The following is a 10,374-nucleotide window of genomic DNA, read 5'->3' on the forward strand; positions in this document are numbered from 1 at the left end:
CTAGGGAATTGTACTGCCCATAGTGGGTGTGGTGTATCTCTCTCCCTAATCAAGATAAACCCATATAGGGCTATCTATCTCTCTGGTGATTCTCACCAAACTGACCTTTGAGATCAACCATCAAGGAAGCTTGGAGGAGTCAAATCTGATCAGTATCTGGAAACTTTTTATCTTTTTTTTGCATTTGTGCAGCTTTTTTTTGTTTTGTTTTGTTTTCCAATCAGATTGCAATATCAGTGCAAACTAGTGAACCTCAAATGCTGTTTTCTTTTTTTCTTTTTTTTTTTTTTTTTTTTTTTGGTTCTTTTTTTCGGAGCTGGGGACCGAACCCAGGGCCTTGCGCTTCCTAGGTAAGTGCTCTACCACTGAGCTAAATCCCCAGCCCCGAATGCTGTTTTCTTTTAAAAATATTTTTCAGGGTTGGGGATTTAGCTCAGTGGTAGAGTGCTTGCCTGGGTTCGGTCCTCAGCTCCGGAAAAAAAAAAGTTCACTTTAAAAATATTTTTCTTTTGTAAAGGGGCCGGGAGGCATCCCTTACGGCAAAGGCGCTTGCCGAGTAATAAGCCTAGAGACCTGAGTTTGATTCCCCAGAACCCGCATAAAGGGTAGAACAAGAGACCGTAGAGTGGCTCTCTGACCTCTACATGTGTGCTGGGGAATGCACACCCACAAAATAAATAAGCCGAGATGAGGTCTCACTATGTAGCCCCAGCTGTCCTAGAACTCACAGAGATCTGCCTGCTTCTACCTCCCAAGTGCTAGGATCAAAGCCACACGTGGCTCTGATTTTGTTTTTAAGCACCAGAGATTGCTTCGGAGCTGGGGACCGAACCCGGGGCCTTGCTCTTGCTAGGCAAGCGCTCTACCACTGAGCTAAATCCCCAACCCCATAATCCCAGCACTTAAGAAGAGAGTGATCTCTGGGGTTTAAGACAGCCGGGTTACACAGTGAGACCGCGCCTAAATAAATAAGCAACTGTCATTTGCACGGTGAGTACACACAATATAAAAACGAGTACAGAACTGCCGGCCGCTTTTAGAGATCCGCACAGCATCTGGGAGCAGCTGACCTGAGAGACAGGAGGTGGGGATTCGAAGTAACGACTGTTTTTCCTCTTCGGGTAGAAAGGGTTGACTTACCAAACTGTACTCCGCTTTGAGACGGGGCTCTCCTGTCTCCCAGGCTGGCAGAGAACTCACTGTGTAGCAGAAGATGACCTTGCTCGCTCCACCTCCCGTGTCCTGGCCGTGGTCTCCGTGTGGGATTTAGGGGTTTCTGAGGACTGATTGACTCCAGGGCTCTATGCTGCTGGGTAAGAATTACCAGCCAGGCTCAAAAGTGCTCGCAAGGCGGGCCGACCATCCTATGTACGCGGTCACTCGGACTGGAGGCTCCTAGCTTAGGCAAGCAAGTAGATCTGGCAAGTTGATTTTGGTTTCGGTCTCTTGCGAAAACGCGCTGACGGGAGAGTCCAGGGATCTTTCTTTGCGGCTGTCTTTGGCAGCCGGCGGCTGTCAGTGGCGCCCTGGGCTGTAACACTGTCTGGTTTTTTTTTTTTTTCCCTGAACAGCGTTTGCCGCGGTCCTACCCCCAGGTCACCTTTCCGGAAGATGATGAAGAGATAGTACGCATCAACCCCCGAGAGAAGATCTGGATGACGGGTTACGAAGATTACCGGCACGCGCCAGTCCGCGGCAAATACTTGGACAGCACCGAAGACGCAGACTCCTACGTGCGCTTCGCCAAGGGTGAAGTCCCCAAACACGAATATACGTATCCCTACGTTGATTCTTCGGACTTTGGCTTCGGCGAGGATCCCAAAGGCAATGTGATCAAGACACAGCCGCCCAGGGCCAAGTCCCGTCGGCGGAAGGAGAACGGCGAACGGTCGCGGTGCGTGTACTGCAGGGACATGTTCAACCACGAAGAGAACAGAAGGGGCCACTGCCAAGACGCGCCCGACGCCGTGAGAACGTGCATTCGCCGGGTGAGCTGTATGTGGTGCGCGGACAGCATGCTGTACCACTGCATGTCCGACCCCGAGGGAGACTACACTGACCCTTGTTCGTGCGACACAAGCGACGAGAAGTTTTGCCTCCGGTGGATGGCACTAATTGCCTTGTCTTTCTTGGCTCCTTGTATGTGCTGTTACCTGCCCCTCCGGGCCTGCCACCACTGTGGAGTGATGTGCAGGTGCTGTGGTGGGAAGCACAAAGCCGCTGCGTGACTCGGTTTCCTTCCTCTCCCCTTCTCCAACCACAGCCACAGGCATCTCGTCTCCTGCGTACAGCCCCACCCACCCACCCACCCCGCCCCCATCTTCTCCCTGGCTCCCTTCCAACTCCAAAAGGCAAGGCCAATCAGAGGAGGCCAGGCTCTGGTCCCTTGGTGACATCATTCCAAACCCGGGGTAGCTGCCACCCCACCCCACCCCCCACCCCCCCGTGTTGCAGTGTTCTGAGGAAAGGAGCCTTCGGCATAGACTCGTGTATTTTTCCAGCCTATAATCATGCTGTCTTTCCTGAGTGTTGGTTTCCAACCCCCTCCTCCCTACCTTTCTGGTTCTGCTGTCTTGGAGGGGTTTATTGATTTCCCCCCACCCACCCACCCCTGCCCCGTGACCTTTTTTTTTTCTCTTTCTTTTCTCCCCATTGGGCTTGCCTGTCGCTAACTATCATAGGTCCCTCAGAGATGTGACCGAATGATGAAGCCATCACCCAGGATGTTGTTATTCGAGGAGATGAGCTAGATAACAAGTCTGTACCATAAAACAATAATACTTTAAGTCCTAAAGCCAAATCTCCCGTGATGCCCGGGGGGGGGTGGGGGGGTGGGGGGCCCTTAATCCGCCATCATCTCTTCCCCTCCCCTCCCCCCACACGAACCCATTCACTGATTCAAAACAGTCACCTTTTAAATGACTTTTTTGAGCCTTAACTCCAGATTAACTTGTGAGAATCAAGAACAAATCCCTCAAATTGCTTTGCATCCTCTTGGACCAGGGCTTGCAAGGGGATTTGGGTTTCTATGAGCCTGCCCAGTTTACCCCGTAAAATAGGACTTTTTTAGAATCCCATCGCCACTTCTAAAATCCTAGTAACACATCAGCGAGATAACTTTTATTCGTTATTTTACAAACCAAATCGGTTTACTCAATTAAAAACCAGTGTCCTGTGAACAAGTTCCAGTTGGAAAACACTACAGTTGTGGATAGAACCGTAGCCATTCCCAGCCCCCTACACTGTTTTACATTATTCAGGGGGGGGGCATTTTTAAATACCATCGATTCAAAGAGCGGTGGCTTGCTCTTTTTTTTTAGGTGAATGTTTTTGTTTTGGAGGCTTTTGTTTTTTAGTTTGAGGCTCAATTCTTTATTTATACTTGAAAAACAAACAAACAAGGCCATATGTAAAGAAAAAAACCCTTTCAATGCCTAAGTGTCTTTTCTTCCACCACTCCACACCCACATTTGCCACTTGGGGTGCACAGATAAGGGTAGGTCACCAACTGATTATGCCTGTCGCCGAGCCATACAAAAGGCTTCTTATTCGGGGGGGGGGGTATATATATATATATATAAAGGAATAGCCAACTCTTACTGAAAAAAGACAAGCAAAAGTGGTTACCTATACCTAGCATGGTACAATCTAAATTTCATGGGGACTGTAGGGGACAGGCTTGTCACCACTGGCCGTTCTTCCTATAGTGATTAACGGTGGAGGGCCGACTCAGTCCCCTTTAATCCCTAAACCGCCCTCTCCCCCTTATTTTTCCAGTCTGTCAATCACTCTGGGAAAATGCTAGCCATGCATACCTTCCTGGCAATGTTTTCTGCTCGCCTGACAGCCTGCCGTGTTTCTTCAGACGGATCATCGGTGTAGATAGAATCAGCATGCTTCTGCGTTCGTTGGGAGGTGTTTTTCTTTGTTGGGATGACTGGTTGGGGCTGTCGTAGGAAAGGTGCAGGGGGCTGCCATCTCCGCCATGTGGAGAGAGGGGTCTCCATGCTAGGAGACTCTAGACTGCCTCCAGCCAGCCTCCAGTGCTGTGGAGAGACTGTCCCAGCCTGAGGGACTCTCCTTGGGCCCTCTCACCTCTCTACAAAGCACAACACTAATCTGTTTCCTCAGACCTCTGTTCAAGTGCCCCTATTTATTTCGATAAGAATGCGCATCCCTGTCTGTCGCCCTGTGGTGTCGGGCGCATCCCTGTCCGGCGCCCCGCGGTGTCGCGCGCCGCTCTGCCGTATCCGGCACCTCGCAGTGTCCCGCGCCTTGCAGTGTCGCCTCTGTCCTCGTTTGTGCTTCCCTCTTCCCTTGCTGGTTCCCACCCTCCTAAGAGTTATGCTAGTGGATCTTACTCCGTGCATCATCGTCTTTTGGTTCGTGAAGGCAGCGGTTAAGGGCACAAAGATAGCCATGGGGACATTTATGTAAATACGTTTAATTGCCACACTGCAGCTGAACGGTGTGTAGTATTTTCCCAGTCAGCTTTGCCATACTGACGTCAATCATTTGAGAGAAATTATTCAGATTTTATTTTTATATCCGTGGTAACAAAACCTAACCAAAAGGTTTCCTGTTGAGAAGTTTCCCTGACTCTTATCCCAAGCTATTCGCTCACATTAACAAATTAAAGTGCCTGAAGCAAAATTCATTTACCTGTACACTAAAACCCCTGTTGTATTGATTTTTTTTTATAATAAGCCTTTTTACCTCTGTAAAAAAATATATATATACAAGTGTATGATGTACATTTTAGTTCTTAACTTTTTTTATGGTTTCTAATATGTATGACCAATGTAGCCATTGCTTTGAAATGTACCATGTAAATATAAACACATCCTATCAGACCATTGGCTTCGGGGCATTTGTCTGTCCTCACACACAGGACGGGATGGGGTTACCTTCAAAGAAGAACATGAGATGTGGGTCTTTTTTTCTGAGTCCCTTCCCACCTGTGGTTATATTGGTGGGGGAGGGACAAAATGGCCCCTCCTTACACAGGGAGAACACAGTTCCCTCCTAGCCAGTCTTCCCTCAAGCTCTCCTGGGGGAGAGAGGCTGTACTTCCTTTGAGCTGTTTTCCACTGGGCCCAGCAGAAGCCCAGATGGAGATGGGGATGGGAGGCTGCTCCCAGAACACAGCGGAAGACTGCACCAGCCCATGGTCCTGGGGCAGCTCCTGCCTCACTTCCCCAATGGCTCTTTTGGGTACCAGAAAGCTACAATGGCCTCCCCAGGAGAAAATAAAAATAGGTATTTTGAGGGTTACAGAGGAAAAGTGGTTTCTTCATAGGACTTCATGGTATTCTTTTTTAAAATGAAGTTTACAGAATTCCACCATCCCCATCTTATTAGTTTTAACTTTCCAGAAAGGAGGGTGTTTCTAAGCCACTAGTAGATATCAAATGCAAGATGGGTGCTCAAAGTTAGGAAACAGGGATCTTTAAGGTTCCTCCAAGAGCTGGTATGGGGGGCATCCTGAACCACACTTGACTATGCCCTTCCCAGTGTTCTACAGTCATGACACCAAAGCTAAGAATGGGAATTGAGCTGATCCTAAAGTCAACGAGGCAGAGGGCCTGTGCAGGCTAGTGACAAACTCCGTGTCTGTAAAGGGCCTTATCCCAAGCTTCCAGGTCCCTCCCCACGTGGAAAGTGCCCCACTTGTTCCTGCTGCCTCAGGAATGGACAGGGACTTCAAGACCAGGAACCAGACTGGCTCTGGCTGTGACATTCTACTCCCTCCAAAAAGTGAAGGGTCCGTGCTCCAGTCACACTAAGGAGGCCTGTATAGAGTGATGTCGCTCGATCAAGCTCCTGGAAAATCTGTCAGATGGCTGCCTTTCTCCGTTTCCTCTGGTATAAATGTTACAGAACCCAAATCCAGCTACTTGGTCCTTTCCCCCTTTCTAAGGGAGATGAAATCCTACCACCTTATTCATTTCATTAATTTATTCATTTATTTAGTAAGTTTTATTTTTATTTATGTTTGGAGGTTTTGGGGGGGGGGTTGGTTTTGTTTTTTTTTTTATATGTTGGTGCAAATATATGCACGTGTCCATGGAAACCAGAAGAGAGTTATCAGATCGCCCGGAGCTGGAATTCTAAGTGGTTGGGAGCCACCCAGCATGGGTGCTGGGAATTGAATCCCAGTCCGGCAGACAGGCATGGACACTTAAGCACTGAGCCTCCTTTTTTTAACCCATTGTCATTTCTGTCCACCCCCTACATCTGTTGAATTTATTCAGTTATATAAAACATGCCCTTTTAAAGTGACTTGGGAATTCTGAGCCTTGAGACAGTGACTGCAGAGCCACTCGGCAGTTAAGAGCACTTAACTCACCACCCAGGGACTTGCCTGCAGGTCTCAGCATCCACATGGCAACTCATAATCCACAGTTCCAGGCCATCCGTGGGCGCCAGGCACATATCAAGTACACATGCGTACATACAGGCAGAACACTCATACCCAAAAAATAAAAATCTAAAACAAAACAGAAGGGCAACAGCAAAAAACCTAACCACCTTAAGTCCAGACAGTAGTGGCTCACGCCTTTAATCCCACGGCCAGGAGGATCTCCGAGTTCCAAACGTCTTCTGCAGAGAAACCTTGTCTCAGAAAAGCAAAAAAAAAAAAACCAAACCAACCAACCAGACAACAAAACCCACCTTAAGCAAGATTGCTGACATGTATTTACAATCCTAGCATTTAAAAGTCTGAGACAGGGGGCTGGGGATTTAGCTCAGTGGTAGAGCGCTTACCTAGGAAGCGCAAGGCCCTGGGTTCGGTCCCCAGCTCCGAAAAAAAGAACCAAAAAAAAAAAAAAAAAAAAAAAAAGTCTGAGACAGGGGGATTGCTTTGACTTCAGTGTCGGCTTGTGCTAAATAGTGAATTCCAGGAGCCTGAGCTAGTGTGTCCAAAAGCTGTCTCTCCAGGAAGGCAACAGATTTGCACAGACTATCGGGTGCCTTCTCATAGGTGGGGACCTGCACAAAAAGACACAAGGGGTCCTAATTGATTAGTCACGAGACGCTTTTCAGTTCTGCACACCTCAGAACAGGACCACTTCTTCCGGGGTTGCTCTTCACACTGATCCGTTCCCTCTGTTCCTGCCCTGGACGTCACACGTGGACAGGCCGCAGGAGTGGCTGCCCAAAGAAAACATGTCCCCTCCTTGTGGAAGACGGGTCGGGTGAGGTGAGATAGGGTGTGAAGGCTGTCCTGGACAAGTACAGTAACCCTGCCCTCGGAGGTTCCGTAATGTGATCCGCGGAACCAGATCACTTCCTCAGTTCTTGTTTGTTCTGGGCACTGAGGAAAGACGGGTCGCTTAAGTCACCGTAGGCCGAAGCATGTGGCAGATAACTTTGTCAATCTATCCACAAATCACCCCATCCTCTTTTTAACCGCCCTTCTCCATTTGGCTGCGCTTCCTTCCTTACTTAGGCATTATCTTAAGTCAGTGATGTCTGCAGAGGCCCGCAGCTCACTGGATTTGGGCCACCAGAATATACAACATGTTCCATGTTGTAAAAAGCCTGTGACCGCTTGTCAAAGCAGTTCTGTGGAGAGACCTGATACCAGCTCGGAGGAACTTGCCCAAGATGGGGACACAGTATATTCAGGGGACTGTCTTTCTGAACTTCCATGGACTCTGGGGTCCTCTCCTGTAAGTCAGACCTCCAGTGAATTTGCCACTGCTCCCCTGAATGGTGGACACCCATCCCCAAAATGAGGCCACTCACTTCTGAGGGGAAAGCCTGGGCTCTGAAGCCCTGTTTAAGGGATCTGCAGGACAGTTTGCCGTTTGCTGGGGAAGGTCTTGTGCAATCAGCCTGAACTACAGGTGTTTCTACCGCAGGCCTTGGGGCTTTCTGGTTGTGAAATGAGACAGTCATCTACCCCGTGCCTGCTGCATCTGCTTTCCCTCCTGGCCATGCTGGAGGTCAAACCTAGGGCCTCGTACAGGCTGAGGGCCCACCCTAGCCACATGTGGGTAGGCCTGAGCCAGATCCCTGAAATGCAGGTAGCCCACCTTGCCACAGCGTCAGGCCTCAGCTGCTCTCCACCACCTCTCCAATCTGCACCTTTCATATCTTGCAAACCAACAACCAATGGACGGCACTGACAAGCTCCGTATCCCTCCACCCCCACTCCCACCCAGCCTGTGTGCGGACCCTGGAGAAATACCTTCCTGGACATCCGCTTTTGAGGACCGAGGAACCTCTTCAGATTCTTTAAATGAACTTGGATATTCAGTGGGTGTGGTTTTGTTTTCAAGACAGGGCGGTGGTCCCTGAGGAAGCCAGGTCTCGCTGCAGGGGGTGCTAAGCCCTTCCGTAGTTACAGCTAAGCTGCCTTTTCTCCAGGAACAATAAATGCTTTGTCCCAAACTCTGGATGTGATGGGCTAGGTGGTTTCTAAAGGGCTTTCTTCCCTTCAGCGCTAAGTCAAAGTTACGGGAACTACTGAAAGGGGGGAGGGGGGCTCAGTGCAAGTCGACTGTATCGCTTTGGGGCTTAGCTTGGAGGTAGAACTCAGCTGTGTGCATGCGGAACTGGGTTCTTTCCCCAGAACCAAACAGACCACTGGATGGTTTATAATATTTTTATGTGCGCCCACCTTTAATCCCAACCCTTGGGAGGCAGAGGCAGGTGGGTTCCATTGGGTTAAGGCCACCCAGTGCGAGGTCTCACTGCATAAGAGCAAGCGAGACTTGTCTCTAAAAGAAAACAGTTCAATTTTTTTTTTTTTTTTTAATAAATGAGCAAAGTGAGTCTGATAATCAAGGAAGACAGCCGCCAGCATGTGCTGTGTTGGTAAAACTCAGGCGTTCAAACACATAAGGTGAGTTTGGAAAAACGTGTTTGACCGGTTGCCCAGTAGTTTTTCCTTGTGGTGGATGAACAATGCAGTTAATGACCATTCTCCTGACCTTTGGGCCTGTGATCTCATCCTTGGTCCGAGACCTGCTGTCACTTTGCATATCAGTGTAAGGCTTCCGGGATATCGGACAGGGACAGGGACGGTGGAGGGGCGTGTCAACCGAGTGGTAGAAAGAAACGGGAATTTGTCCCGCAGGATGGCGTCTCTGCCCATGCCTTGCTGTAATCTCAGCATTCTGGAGGCAGAGGCTGGGGGTTCAGAAGGTCAGGGTCATTTGAGGTCACCTTGGGTTACCTTTTTAAAAAAGTGGGGATAGGGGTTAGGGATTTAGCTCACTGGTGGAGCGCTTGCCTAGCAAACACAAGGCCCTGGGTTTGGTCCCCTGCTCCGAAAAAAAGAAAAAGGAAAAAAAAAAAAGTGGGGATAGAGGGGGTTGGGGATTTAGCTCAGTGGTAGAGCGCTTGCCTAGGAAGCGCAAGGCCCTGGGTTCAGTCCCCAGCTCCGGGAAAAAAAAAAAGAAATTGTCACTTGCCAGAGTCGCCACCAAAGGCCAAGTGGATGTCTGAGGTCTGAGCTGCTGCCTGGAGCCATGTTGGTGTCCATGGGCTGTGCTGCCACTGGGGTGGGAGGTGGGGTGAAGGCATGTTAATGTCCATGGTCCTTGTTACCACGGAAGGTCATGGAACTGTCCGTGCTCTGTGCTGCCACCTAGAGCCACGCTTATGTCCGTGGCCCATGCCGTAGCCAGAAACCACGTGGGTGTCCATGATCCTTGCTGCTGCTGACTGTGAAGGGCAAGGAAGCTTCTTCTGCAGTGGTATCGATGAGTGCAGACTCACATTTGAGAATGAGAGACTTAGAAAGACGGCTTCTGTGACCACTTCTCTCTCCTACCCCCACGGGCCACCCCAAAAGAAACAGTCTGAACAGGAAGCCGTTGAAAGTTGAAAGCCAGTGAAATCTTAAAAGTGTCGATAAAGAGCCGAGAAGTGTTGGCCTGCGCCTTTAATCCCAGCACTGGGGAGGCAGAGGCAGGCAAGTCTCTGAGTTCACCACCAGCCTGATCTACAGATCGAGTTCTAGGACAGCCAGGGCTACACTGAGACCTGTCTCAGGAAAGAAAAAAAAAAGTGATGCTATTCGGTGAGTCAGGGAGAGATGGCTCAGTGGTTAAGAGCATTGGCTGTAATTCCGGAGGATCTGGGTTCAATTCCAGTAACTCCAGTTCTAGGATACCTGGAATCCCCACACAGACATACATAAAGCAAGACACATATGCACATAAAATAAATGAATCTAAAAAACCCCACAAAAACCAGGCTGTGGTAGAGATGCTGGAGTGTACCTCTTCCCTGCTGAGGGCTTCTGGAAGGAGTGGGGTAGAGAAGGACTCAGCTTTCTTAAAGGGGCAGACCACTGGGAGTTTGACCTGCTCTGGTGAGTATATGGGGGACAGGAATTGCACTTGGCATTTTTTTTTT

At 49.4% G+C, this 10,374-nt stretch overlaps 1 protein-coding gene across 1 annotated transcript in view; it reads left to right on the plus strand.

The window, feature by feature from the left end:
- The window catches only part of Spred2 (sprouty-related, EVH1 domain containing 2), a 101,536-nt gene extending 96,680 nt beyond the window's left edge, over positions 1-4,856 (plus strand). Inside the window, 1 exon segment of the mRNA NM_001047094.3 lies at positions 1,572-4,856. Coding sequence (NP_001040559.1) covers positions 1,572-2,228 — 657 coding nt within the window. The 3' untranslated portion in view covers positions 2,229-4,856.
- The last annotated feature ends 5,518 nt before the right edge of the window (positions 4,857-10,374 follow it).

The sequence above is a fragment of the Rattus norvegicus genome, chromosome 14 (assembly GCF_021556685.1).
Source record: "Rattus norvegicus strain SHRSP/BbbUtx chromosome 14, alternate assembly SHRSP_T2T, whole genome shotgun sequence".
Classification (NCBI taxonomy): domain Eukaryota; kingdom Metazoa; phylum Chordata; class Mammalia; order Rodentia; family Muridae; genus Rattus; species Rattus norvegicus.